Source organism: Zeus faber, assembly GCF_960531495.2.
Source record: "Zeus faber genome assembly, chromosome: 7".
Classification (NCBI taxonomy): domain Eukaryota; kingdom Metazoa; phylum Chordata; class Actinopteri; order Zeiformes; family Zeidae; genus Zeus; species Zeus faber.
In genome coordinates, this window is record NC_137203.1 from 14,431,465 (window position 1) to 14,445,320 (window position 13,856).

At 47.5% G+C, this 13,856-nt stretch overlaps 1 protein-coding gene across 3 annotated transcripts in view; it reads left to right on the top strand.

The window, feature by feature from the left end:
* Positions 1-404: 404 nt before the first annotated feature.
* The window catches only part of LOC307233129 (transducin-like enhancer protein 1), a gene marked incomplete at its 3' end in the record, with an annotated part of 25,470 nt that continues 12,018 nt past the window's right edge, over positions 405-13,856 (top strand). The window contains exons 1-8 of one of the 3 annotated variants that reach the window (XM_080004341.1): positions 405-833; positions 1,367-1,467; positions 2,446-2,509; positions 3,031-3,075; positions 8,330-8,392; positions 8,911-9,015; positions 12,568-12,790; positions 13,186-13,202. In XM_080004341.1, the coding sequence (XP_079860467.1) occupies positions 810-833; positions 1,367-1,467; positions 2,446-2,509; positions 3,031-3,075; positions 8,330-8,392; positions 8,911-9,015; positions 12,568-12,790; positions 13,186-13,202 (642 nt within the window). In that variant the 5' untranslated portion in view covers positions 405-809. The remainder of the gene's footprint in view (positions 834-1,366; positions 1,468-2,445; positions 2,510-3,030; positions 3,076-8,329; positions 8,393-8,910; positions 9,016-12,567; positions 12,791-13,185; positions 13,203-13,856) is intronic. The other 2 variants (XM_080004342.1, XM_080004343.1) reach the window with 2 other exon arrangements.

Consider the following 13,856-nt stretch of genomic DNA (forward strand, 5'->3'; position numbering starts at 1 on the left):
TTATTATTATTATTATTATTATTATTATTATTATCGTCGTCGTCGTCGTCATCTCAGCGTTCAAACCGCCGGAGCCACCGCGACCCAGTCAAGTGGGGATTGTGCTTCACAGCAATTAACTTTGCGTGGATCTGTTTCTAGAGCGCGGAACCGCTGCGGCTGCCTGGACGTCGGCTGATCCGAGCGGGGTTTTTTTTTTTGGTGATCTGAGGTTGTTGTTGCTGCTGCTGCTGCTGCTGTTGTTGTTTTTTGTTTTCTTCCTCCTTTTTTGGGGGGGGGGGGGGGGGATTCGCGTGCGTGCGTGCGTGCTTCTTTTTCTTTCTGGTGATCCGACTCTTTTTTTTTTTTTTTTTTTTTTTTTTTGGTTTCTTCCGCAAGTCTCTCCTCACTGGGAATTACACGGGAATCTAAAAAAAAAAAAAAAAAAAAAAGCGGAGGATCCAGCTTGAAGAAGGTGGCTGTGGTGTTTCATTCTCACCTGGTGGACGGTGGATCGGAGCGCTCCACCCCGCCTCCTCCACTCCGCTCCACTCCACTCCACCCGTCGCTAATGACCCGTTTCCCGTGTTTTTCCGGGTGATTTGCCGCCGGAGAGGGGGAATCTCACCGCGCCGCCCGACGACTCGGAGTCCGCTTGTGTGTGTGTGTGTGTGTGTGTGTGTGTGTGTGTGTTTTAAGATAGAGACAATTACCAGGAAGAAGAGGAAAAAAAACAAAACAAAACCCACCGAGTAACGATGGGTGGATTTGTCCTGGTGATATAAAAGACCCACTCATCCGTGTTTTGGTCCCGCTGATATTTGATAAAGATGTTTCCCCAGGGGCGACACCCGGTAAGAGCAACGTGTTGTTGTGTTTTGCTTCTTTTTTTTTTTTTTAAGTTGTATTTATTTATTTTTTTATTGTCTTTTGTTGTTTCCTTTTCAGGCTTCCCATCCGATTCAATTCTTTTTTTTTTTTTTCTTTTCTTTTCGTCCCCCTCCTCCCCCCCCCCGGCCGCTGAAAGAAATAGTCTGTTGTTTTTGTTCCAACTTCTTTCAGCCCCAATCACATGCTCGCATTATTGTGCGCTCTCCTGGTAATTGGGGCGTGCGAGTGCACTCGGCGGGTGGAGTGGGGTGGAGTGGAGTGGGGTTGATTGTTACGGGCGTGCGTCGCTGCTTTAATAACGGCTTAGAATTAAACATGGTGACGTTTCATCCGAGCCCCGAGTCGCACAGCGGAGGGGAGATGCATCAGAGACTCCTGTAATTGGGCAGTTTGTTGTTGTTGTTGTTGTTATGCTGTTTCTTATCGTGCGTGTGTGTGTGTGTGTGTGTGTGTGTGTGTGTGTGTGTGTGTGTGCGCGCGTGCGCGTGTGTGTCAGACGCCACACCAGGCCCCGGGGCAGCCCTTCAAGTTCACCATCCCGGAGTCCCTGGACCGCATCAAGGAGGAGTTTCAGTTTCTGCAGGCACAGTACCACAGGTGGATCACGCACGCGCGCACACACAGACACACGCACAGACACACGCATGCAATATTGTCATATTTTTCTGAGGCGCCATAATTGGAGATTTACCTTGGTGCATAATTAAATCTAACCATCTAACTGTGTTCTTATCACAACTTGGATGGTTAAAAAAACAAAAAACAAAGCTCCTAACCAACATAATCCCTTGAGGGTGAGGGCGCGCGCGCGCACACACACACACACACACACACACACACACACCATGCCCAGACATCAGTGCGTGCACTTAGACTGCGGTAGGTCTAAGCCACAGTGTTGGGTAAAAGCGTGTGTGCGTGCATGTGTGTGGACTAGTATGGCCCATATGAGGTGGCAGTTAGGTGAAGGCTCAGACAAAGCAGTGTTTTCTTTGTACTCCACACCCTGACTGACAGAGGTGCACACACACACACACACACACACACACACACACACACACACACACTGCTTCCTGTGCTTTGACTGCAAGGCATCACCCCTACGCACGAGAGGTGGTCACGGGGGCCAGACCCCCAAAACCATTCTTGTACAAACTGTAGTCATTGAGTCCACAGTCTTCCCTGATTTGCTTCTATTCCCATAGTCATAAGACGCCTCCGCTTGGAGTTGGGTTTGTTAGTCCGCAGAGCGGAGGGCAGGGGCGGTTGGTTTTATCGCTATGCAATTTTTCAGTGGCAACCTTTTCAATCAATTTGTCGTTATTGCGAAACGGCTAAAAGGAAAAGTTCATCGCAACCCCGAAAGGAAAATGTTTGGCTCCAGTTTATCGCCCTTATCTAGGAGGATATTTTAGCTGCTCGTCAATACTTGTTGCTTCCTGCACACTTGAAAAGAAAACCAGTTCGTCTGTGAATTCGTTGCATATATGAAAGGAAAAATCTCAGAATCCGTCCTGTTGCGCTTGAGTCTGACTTTGTATTTTGTCGGTTGCGTTTTTTCCCCCCTTTCCCCAGTTTGAAGCTGGAGTGTGAGAAGCTGGCCAGCGAGAAGACAGAAATGCAAAGACACTATGTCATGGTAAAACCAAAGTCATACATAACAAGTGATTCACCCCGGTGTTGCACATCTGGAGCAGCGGAAAAAATCTGTCTTATGTTTTACATGATTAGAGGACTGTACCGGAGACAAACCTTTTTGCGATTGATTTGTCTTTTTCTTTTAGTTTTAGTTTTAATTTTATTTTTTATTCTTTACATTTTGTTTCTGGAAGTATGTCGCGTTGGATGACGCACTAGTACTAATTAATATGTTTCCGCATTTAACTCTCCTTTATGAATGAACAAATCCCGCACGGAATACTTAATTAAATCATAGCGCTCTGTCACAGGTTTTAACGCTAACAGGCTTTCCACCGAGCATGAAGCAACTACAAACACACGATCCATACCATAACTACAGACACAGCTACACCTTTCTGTTTTGTCAAACAGGGGTTTTTTTTGTCGCCTCACTCATTGAGAGATTTTAGTTCGTTTTTTTTTATTTTATGCACTCTTCTCGTCAAACTGATCTCGAAACTCTCCTTCCGTTCTCCGCAGTATTACGAGATGTCTTACGGCCTCAACATCGAGATGCACAAACAGGTATGGACGGAAATCTGTCATCCTCCTTCTCCCCATCCCCCTGTTTTTAACACACACACTCCGTGTGTGTGTGTGTGTGTGTGTGTGTGTGAGTGTGAGTGTGATCGATGGTTCTCTGTCTCCGGCTCCCTGGTTAGGGCCGGCCAGGCCGAGCCCAGAGGCAGGATGAATGGCTCTATAGATTGATTGGTGCTGTCTGGGGGAGCGGCCCGCTTTATTACATTAGAGGGGAAGGGCTGGGGAGGGCAGAGGAATCGATCACAGAAAAGGCCCTTCATCGAGGGGAGAAAGATGAGAGCGAGAGAAGGGAGACAACCCCCCCCCCCCCGTTTTAAAGACTGGGTACTGTATAGACACACATGCAAACACACACTTCAGAAAAGCAGAGATTCTTATGCATAGCAATGTACACGTACACACACACACACACAAAGGCAAGGACATAGGCAGGGTAAGGTAAACACATGGCAAGTCAAACATGTTTTCACATTGGCGCACACACACACACACACTGAAAGGTAAACATACTGGCACAGTTCTGTATGTACACACAAACAGGCAAGTACACACACACACACATTCCCCCCGCCCCACACCCACCACACACACACACACCCACCCCAACACACACAGGTTTCCCCCGTGTGAGCAGTACAAGGCTCAGAGCGTTTACCAGTAATTACCCCTCCGATCGACCGGTCAAACCAGAGGAAATTGGAGGCGGATTGGCTTGGCTGCTTCACTGAGGAGTGGAAGTGCCTCTCTCTCTCTCTCTCTCTTGCTCTCATTTCTTTCTCTTCCCCCCTTATCTCTCCTTCTCTCTCACTTTTCTCTTTCTCATTGTCTCTGGTTTCTCTGTCTATGGTCTCTCCCTGCTGTCTGTGCCAATCTACTCTTCTTTCAACGTAGCCTATTGTCTAAAGACACACACACACACACTCTCTCAGACACACTAAAGCTCCAGGGGAGGTCATTAGCTTGGGGCTGTAGTTGTCAGAGCAACAAGCTTCTGTTGTTGGTGGTGGGGTGTGGGTACAGGGAATACAGACGTGTGTGTGTGTGTGTGTGTGTGTGTGTGTGTGTGTGTGTGTGTGTGTGTGTGTGTGTGTGTGTGTGTGTGTGTGTGTGTGTGTGTGTGTGTGTGTGTGTGTGTGTGTGTGTGTGTGTGTGTGTGTACGTGTATGTGTGTGTGTGTGTGAGAACGCTCCAGTCCTATGTGTAATAGTAGACTTGTCTTTGCTGAGCACAGCGTGTGTTTACATTTGTGATTTTGGTGTTTACCTGCCACGCCTATATTACCAGCACAAAATATCCCTTTACCTTCCTGAGTGTAACTACGCAGTTGTTGCTCCACGACAACCAGCATTTGTTTTGGACCCCGGGACCATTGTAAACAATTGGCTCCTAGCTCTTGCTGGGACAAAAAGGGTTAAAAAAAACAAACAAACCAAAAAAAACGGTAATAAACATCCTAAAAAAACACACTTTTACCTTTTGTGAAAAGAGCAGCACGGACGCTGTACATCCAGGCTGGAAAATTGTCAACATGGAATTTTTCCGTCTTCCAACTTCTTTGTTCAATGTTGATGGACTCCCCCGTTGAAACGACGTTAATAACATCCGTTACTAAACACTTTATCTCTTCATTTATAAATCCAGACAAAAGCGAAGTCGTGGCTAAATACGGAAGTAGATCCCAGGGCGGTCTGCAGGTCCACCCACGCCAGGGGTGTAACGGTGTAAAGCGTTTTAAGGAACGTGTGGTATCAAACAGCCACGCTCTGAACCGTAAACCTTTAACTTAATCTTGCGTGTGTGTGTGTGTGTGTGTGTGTGTGTGTGTGTGTGTGTGTGTGTGTGTGTGTGTGTGTGTGTGTGTCTGTGTGTCTTTTTTAAATATAGACTTTTTTTTAACTGAATACACAGAAACCGAAGGGGAATATGAATACTGTATAACGCAGTGTTTTGGTAGAAGCCATAACCCACACTAGCAAACTCACTTGACCACAGTGTTGTGGCCCAGCAGCCTGTAAACACATTTCAACATTGTTTTACTTTTTTTTTTTCTCTCTCTCTCCAAACGACTACGAAAGTAAGTTCCCCGAAAGGCTTTCAAGTCACGATGCTGATGCTTCTCGTGGATCACGGCTTCGGGGATTTGCGGTTTTTGTTTGATTCCTGCTAGCTTTGTTAGCATGGATCTGCTAGCTTAGCCGGGCTTAGCCGGGCTGACCCTTGGTAGTAGGTCACACTATTCTCAGACAGTCTAATCCAGCGGCTTTTATACAAGGCTAATTATAGGCTTACAACTCACATTTCTAGAATGGTCTTAAAATAGGGCAGTGTTCTGGCGAGAATAGCTCCAAGTCATTGCCCAGGTTTGGCATTGCGGCGTCGGGTTACAGTGAAACGAGGTCTCTTCAGGTGGCCCCGGATGTCATTTCTCAAAGGGTGACCCCGGGAACATTGTGGGACTCGGGAACATCACCTGATGTGAACAAATGACATTCGATTAAATTGTTTTTTTATTTTTCATGACGGACCGTTGGATTCCTCGATATAATCCCTTTGTGTGGACTCCTGATCCTTCACTCTGGCTCAAGTCTAAGGTCTTATTTTGAAGGGCTAATGTTGTGTCTACTGCAGTTACAATCTGGATTTTAATCGTGTAAAAGTCCTCTGTATTGTTTTTTGATGCCTTTCAGGTATTTCCAAGTTAACTGGAGCGTGAGATAAGTGAGTCGTTGCGTAGCCTCGCCTTGAGAAGGTTCTGACTCGACCCGCTGTCGCTCTGGTACACGGGTGCGGGGGGGGGAAACTGCTCCGTCTTGTTTTTATTTTTTAGCCCGTCTCACCCGTCTTGGGCGGCGCCGGGCCCGGGATGCGGCGGCGGTGCCCTTGCAGAATAGCGTCGCGGCGGGAACTTGTTTGGGTGGAGGCGTCGCGAGGCGAGCCCCGGCGTCAAAACGGCGAAATCCACGACAAAAATAACACCCCCACACGGAACGCAGCATCAAGCAGTGGAAAACCTGCTCTGACTAACTTGGCCGTCGGGGACCTGGTATCGCGCGGCCAGGCCCATCTCCGCGCCGGGGTTGCTGTTTTGCGTAGGCCCCGGTGGCAGGATTTACACCAACAACCTGGGCTGGGGCGATGTGGCAGGATTTGGTTTTGATCTGATACCAGGTGATACCAGGGAGGAATCACTGATACTGATACTGATATACTGATACCGGAGGTTTTAGGTTGCCGTGCGTGACGCGGCGCTCGTGAACCGGATCATTTGGCTCAGCTCTTTGGGCTCCAAGCGACTCCTTCATTCGGTAACACTTCCGGCTTCTATAGTTCGGCCAAATTTACCAATGTTTTGACCTGCGATCGGAATGTGTGCTCATATCACTTAAATTAATCAACGTCATTATACTAAACCTTATCATTTCCAGAATACATTAAATAATGTAAAACAAAGTTTTTTTGTTAAAGAATAACTATCCTAGTAAAATAACACCCTGCCAATGAAGTATCACGGTTAATAAGTGATTATACAACTCTATACAGACACATTTATTTCAGTTTAATGTGTATGATATAATATGAAACAAGTTTTTCTTCTCTGTTCAAAAATGTTTTTATGATTCGTCATGCGATTTTAATTTGCGCCCCGAGGAGGGCGAGGCGAGGCGGGGCGGGGCGGGGCGGGGCGACCGGCGCAACCTACGAAAGTCGCACCGTGCTGGGCTCTCAATGGTATTACCCAAGTGGGATGTTTCTGGGTCATATTGGAGAAATACATTCACCCAATTAATCTGTCATTTGTTAATTTACAAAAAAAAAAAGACATGAAATGTATCAGCTCACCCGGGAGGTGACGCCCTTTGTTCACAGAAGCGTCTCGTGGCATTACTGCTGCGCGGCGTCCGAGTGGGCGTGGCGCGGAAAGGATCCCCCGTCCACCGCGGCACCGAGCCGCCACCGCAAGAGGCGAAATATATACGTAGAATAAAACAATTTCACAGATTTTGGAGAGAGAAACTGATCCCCCTTTTTTTTTTTTTTTTTTTTTTTGGGCGTCGATCCTATTGGCATGAGAATCCATCTTGAAAACGAGGCGTAGTATCCATGCTTTGGGTATCGATCTGCCCCCCTCTACTAAAAATAAACTGTTCTGACTGCCAACACACTGTGGAATAGGTTAGGACGCCATCGTTTGGTGAGTCCGTACCAGCCAAACACCGCGTTTCTTGCAGCCACTATTTACACCTGGCCGCCGTGGCGACGGACTGGGAGTACGAATTATTCTCCGAAAAGCCGATGGTTATGCTTTGAGAGGCGCGGAGGTAAGGGCGGCAGCTGACCAACAACGAGACGCTGGTTGCCTCAAACAACAGAGGTCATTTAATACGTATTACGTGCCGTGCGGCGTTACACCCACGGCTTCAAACGAAAGGGAAACGTGTGTTTTAACGTCTTGACGTTGGTGCGCCGGCCGCTTCCAGGTCGCAATATTGATCCGCGTTTCCAAAAACAGATTTAAAACCACTTTGCCGGTGGTGAGTCCAGCAGCGCGGTTCAGTACCACCTATCACCTTCTCCGACTTTTGGCGTCATCATGTCTCTGTGTTTGGTTTCGGAGTCGGTCCACTCCAGGTTTATTCGGGATAAACTGGTTCCTTATTTTGACGCTGTGTGTGTGTGTGTGCGTGTGCGTGTGCGTGCGCGCTCTCAGCTATGCTGCTTAGCCAGGGCATCAGGATAAGCCTTTTGATCCTGGCAAGCAAGTCTCGTCCTTGTATTGTGCGCCTGATGAGCCATTATCACATTTTCGGGACTCCAATTCCCTCTTTGTCCAGGCTCTCCTCATATCAATGTGATTGGATGAAGTGTAATATGAGCCTCGTTATCAGATTTTTATTTATTTATTTTTTTATTTTTTTACCACACTGGGGGGGCTATCCGGTTCCAGCCAAGTGTAGCCACCTCCGAGGGAGGGGTAGGGGGAGGGAGAGAGAATATCTTAATTATATTCAGTACGGCTCTGTATATGGGCGGTGTGTTGCATTGTAGTGATAGCAGCCGTTATGTGTGTTAAACCCGCCCCCCCCAAAAAAACCTGATTGATAATGCTGAACAGCTGTCCGATCCTAATGACGATCATTAATGTATTGCGCATTAATCTTCTCTCGCCCTCACTTCATTTCTCTCCATCTCTTTTTCTCGTCCCTCTCTCTTCTCTCTCTCTCTCTCTCTCTCTCAGACGGAGATTGCCAAGAGACTGAACACCATCTGTGCACAAGTCATTCCTTTCCTCTCTCAGGAGGTAAGTGTGTGCGTTGTGTCTCGGCTATAATTTGTTTAAACCACTTTGGCGTCGTCTCTGCCAGCCTCCACTTCCCGGTGCAATATTGATGCTTTTTTTATTATATATATATTTTTTAATGTGTGGGAACAAAATATATACTGGGTGTGAAAGGAGCGAGCGTTAAAACAAATAAAATAAAAACAAAGAAAAATGGCAAACGATTATAATACCTAATAATACCCTAAGTGTGTCACTCCATAATACGCTATCTTTATTAAATGATATTGTGGACGTATCAGCTGCCCATTCTTCTTGGATCCTTTTTTTTTTTTTTTATTTTTTTTTTTTTTTTCCATTTATTTCTGTTTATGCCTCATTTATTTCCCATCTTGTTTCTTGTTGTGTGCACAGGGCAGCGTGCCAAACATAAGTCCTTGTACAGTATCTGCAGACGTATCTGAGCAATGGACCGATTCTGATCTATGTCTGTGGGTCTGTGTGTGTGTGTGTGGGTGTGGGTGTGTTTGCGTACACAGCATCAGCAGCAAGTGGTCCAAGCTGTGGAGCGAGCGAAGCAGGTGACGATGGCCGAGCTGAACGCGGTCATCGGGGTACGTGGACTCCCAGGCCTCCCCCCCACAGTGTGTAAACCTCTACTTCTTCTAAGTGTGTGTGTGTGTGTGTGTGTGTGTGTGTGTGTGTGTGTGTGTGTGTGTGTGTGTGTGTGTGTGTGTGTGTGTGTGTGTGTGTGTGTGTGTGTGTGTGTGTGTGTGTGTGTGTGATGCCATTTTTAAAAGCTCTTAATTCAAAGGTGTTAACTTTAGTACTTCTTAATAAAGAAGAGTCATGACAATTTAAGAAAAATGATTTTGTTTGAAAGCACCATGTGAATGGACCAATATTAAGTTATGCCCGCATGGTCAAGTATGTCTTAATATCACCTTATACTTATTATGCTGCAATATTTTTTTGAATGAGAGATGAGTTGTCCAAAAATCAGACTCAAATGTATTTAAAGATGTCTTAAATGCCACTCTCTGGTACCTGCAGACACTCTGCCCAATGATGCTCCACCCACCCAACACATCCAACATATCTCCAGTGTGTCCTCATTGTGTCCTACTCCATAGGACTTGTTTAGGGCAGTTTATTTTTTCCTACTTTCACACAGAAATTCTCTTCCTTGCGTTCCATTGTTCCTCAAAGCACATTTGGTTAAGGTGCTTTGCATGCTTGCCGTTGGCTGCTTTAAGTGACATAACTAGCTGTGCGGCTGTGCCCATATCAAAGATTGAAAACCCCCTTTGGAAATGTTTGGGGGTGGGAGTGGTCAGGTGTTCTAGAGAAAAACACACAGAAAACCACAACGGTGGTACCAAAAGGTCGACATTTGTACGCTGAAGTTGTGGGAGCAGGTTGATGTTGTGCACCTTCAGTGGAGTACGAAATGGGGATTTTTCTCGAGCACTTGTTTGTTTTCTCAGCTGAAATGAATGGAATCCATGTACTTGTAATATCCACAAAGGGATAGAGAACCCAAAAATCAAACGGAAGGAAAACTGGATAAGGTGTGTGTGTCTGGTAGGAATACTGAGTTTTCTAGAACACGGAGCAGAGGTTTTACCGGCAGGGAGATCAGAGGGGGGTGTGTGTGTGTGTGTGTGTGTGTGTGTGTGTGTGTGTGTGTGTGTGTGTGTGTGTGTGTGTGTGTGTGTGTGTGTGTGTGTGTGTGTGTGTGTGTGTGTGTGTGTGTGTGTGTGTGTGTGTGTGTGTGTGTGTGTGTGAGAGAAAGCGGTCAAATGGCTTGTGGTGCGGGTACGGCGTGGGCTGGGAGGGTGGTTTAGTGGGAGTTGAAGTGGGCGAGCTGGTGTGGCGTGGTGTCCCCGGGGGGGTCCGTGTGGTGTGTCTGATGGGATGACGGTGTTGATTTGGCAGTTGCTGTTTGGGTCTTAATTGCAGGATTCCAGCATTTGTTGGGGGGTGGGGGTTGGGGGGGGGGCAGCGGGTGGGGGGTGTAATGGCGTCTCCTCCACGCCACCCCCCGCCCCCGTCTCCCACGCCAGCTTGTCATTCACCCCATTTGTGTGAGTTAAATGAGGGTAATGAAGCATGCTGCCCCCTCTGCCTCTCTCGCTCACTCTCTACACACACAACCACACACGCAACACACACACACACACTGCAAACACATTCACACACCCACACATGAACACCAGTTTACGCTAACACTCTCTGACAAACCAGGGCTACTCTTGCCTCCACCAATACTTCCCCTGAATTTACTCCCAGTAGGGTTCCTGTGTGTGTGTCCGTGTGAAGCAGAGCATACATTTCTATTATCGCCAAAAACCAAGTGAGGTGTGTGTGTGTGTGCGTACACCTTGTATATCAAGGCCCTGTGTATGCATGTCAATGTGATCAAGTGTGACGTGTGTGTTTATGTTTGATTGCTCGACAGGCAAGCCAACGTGTGTGTGTGTGTGTGTGTGTGTGTGTGTGTGTGTGTGTGTGACGTGTGTGTGTGTGTGTGTGTGTGTGTGTGTGTGTGTGTGTGTGTGTGTGTGTGTGTGTGTGTGTGTGTGTGTGTGTGTGTGTGTGTGTGTGTGTGGTTTTCTGTTGTTCATCAGAGACGGCGGCCCTGAAACAAAAAAAAAAGGGGGGGGGGGGGGTGAAAGCAAGTTGTGTGGGGGGAGGAGGGAGGTTGGTCAATTAGGTGAGATAAAACGTCAGTTTGACCTTCAGTCCTCCCCCACCCCTCCACCCCTGCCTGTGGCGAATGGGTGAGCTTGGATTCCCGCGGCTACTGTCTGAAGAGGCAATAATGATGTTTTGGAACACAAAGGCATTTCACGCTCAGATGAGCGCCTGATTTGGTGTGAAAGAGAGCGGAGCTGCCAGCCAAACACCTCCCGATCCAGTACCCTCCCCCTCTCTCTCTCCCTCCCTCCCTCCCTCTCTCTCTCTCTCCCTCCCTATCTCACAAGACCCAGAACTGCAGGCGGCAGCTGGGGCTCCTCCTCCCTTTCCTCCCCCCTTCTCCCCCCCCGCCTCTCCCACCACATCCTAGGGCTCTGGGCTGTGATCCCAGCTGTCAGTATTGTTTAGTGTTTGACCCCAGAGGGAGGTGTGCACGTGTGCGTGCGTGTGTGCGTGCGTGTGTGTATGTCGGTGTGTGTGTGTGTGTGTGTGTGTGTGTGTGTGTGTGTCGGTGTGTGTGGGGAGGGAGGGGTGGGGGCACAGCAGCTTGTTGAGGTGGTGTAAACTCAGACGCAGGAGGAACTGGTCCATCTGTTGAACACATCAGTGCAGCTCGACTATCTTTCTTCCTTTTATTCATTCATTCATTTGGGGGTTTTTCAGAGGCCATTAATTGATATGGAACACAGACGGCTCTGTTTGTTGGACAGGCTCTGGAGTGTCTTTCGCTGCAAATTCAATCAGGGTCCCTCAGCAAATGAAGCATATGCTGCTACGCCATTGCCGTGGGAGGGGAAAATGTTCTTTGACTTGCGTTTGAGAGGTTTTTGTCTTGGTTTTATTTTTGTTATTCGTCAAAACTTTTGAGTTCCTGCAGTGGTTCCATCAGCGTGTTCACATCCCCCTTGGGACGGCCGAAAATGTTAAAACGAGAATAGAGTTAATTGTAAACGGCACAGCGAGTGTATTTGTACGGCACATTTCACTGACACAGGCAATTCAACGTGCTTTACTTAGTCATAAAATACATTTATATTAGAGCAAAGAAGAATAAAAGCAATGATGTAAAAGCAATTTTGTATTTGGAAATACAAAGATGAAAATACATCATAAAATCACTGAGATAACAGGTGGATTCCAGATAGTCCAACCTCTTTCTATGGCCTGGCGTGGGAATGCCTTCATGGAGTTAAAAGCTGTGGACCGGGTAGACCGCCCATGATATAAAATACACCAAAAACACCTTCGACATCCCATGCGCTGGTAACACCACTGTTTACCCGGGTGCAGCCGTTTTAGATAGTCGAGCCTCTTTTTAAGCAAAGTGTGTCCTTTCATCTTCAGTGTTTTTCTGTTTTTTTTTGTGTTCCTGTCCCTGAGCAATTGGGAGATGCGAGGGTTTTTCATTTGACGGTAATGAAATCTGTTATGACTTTTCCAACTTTTTCTCCCTCCCTTCCTCCCTTCCTCCCTCCTATCCTCCCGTCTTTCTGCAGCAGCAGCATCTGTCCCATGCCCACGGCGGCGGCGCCCCCATTCCGCTCACGCCTCACCCCGCCGGCCTGCACCCGTCCCAGCTCGGCGGCTCGGCCGGCCTGCTGGCCCTGTCGGGGGCCCTGGGCGCTGTGCCCCCTCACCTGGTGGGGAAGGACGGCGGGGACAAGAAGCCCCACTCGGCGGGGCCCGAGCCCCACCCCGCCGGGCCCGAGCACCTCAGAGGTGAGCACCCACCCCAGCACCACCAGAGGCAGCGCCACCTGAGGTAGACAGGGGGCGCCGTGACCAAAGACCCCATCCCATCCCTCCCCAAACCCTACCCCTACCCCACCCCCATCCACCCTTCCACCCCACTCCCACCCATTGGACCAGAGTAGACTGAGCTGGATCCAAACTGACTTATCTGTAATGTTTGCCGTTGTTAATAATAATAATAAATACACTGAAACATGTACAATGGTTTGGAATTCTAATTATTTCTCTTGCTTTCTGTCCTTGCTTTTATTTATTTTGTTTTTCCTTTTTGGTTGGGATGTTTATTTCCTTTCATCCTCTGGGGATCTGACATCTTCCAAACCTCGACCTTGTGTAACGTGTCTCTACCGATCTGATGACAGAGCGAGAGCCGGGCACCGTGAGTACTTCCTGTTCCTAAAAACTGCATCCATGCGCTCTCCGTTTTCCCATTTCTTACCATCACGCTGACGACAGAGCCTCGTCTTTTCATCTTCCTGCTGTGGTTCAAAATGGAGTCATTACAGTCCCAACCTATCCGCTATCATAGATGTCATTTTAATTTATGAATAGTAAGCAGGATTACAACAAAAACAACTCAAAGGCTCAAAAATGTCATCAATGTCAGTCAGTAGATAGATCCCCTCAATTCTATACACACATGGCCACTGCCCCTCTTGATAAAATTTTGTCAGTGGGAGGTTTTTTTTTTTTGTTTTTTTTTTGTTTTTTTTTTATATGATTCAATCCAAACTTCCAAACCTGTCTTAACTATAAGTTGGTAGAAAGGTGATAAACGGTTCATTATTGTACATTTTCCAATGGTAGACGAGTGATCATTTTACTGCAGATCCCCTCAATTCTCCTGAAGGACCCCTGGCAATCCGCCGATCCCACGTTGAAAACCCCTGGTCTAGAACAGTGGTTTTTAAGCGTGGAGCCCATGTGTGGCCCTTCTATTGCTCTGTAGCCGCAGAGCAACTACTGGCACTAAGTCCCTCAATGGTACAAAAGCTTAAGATTGTATAAACCTAAGGCCATTGACACGCTACAC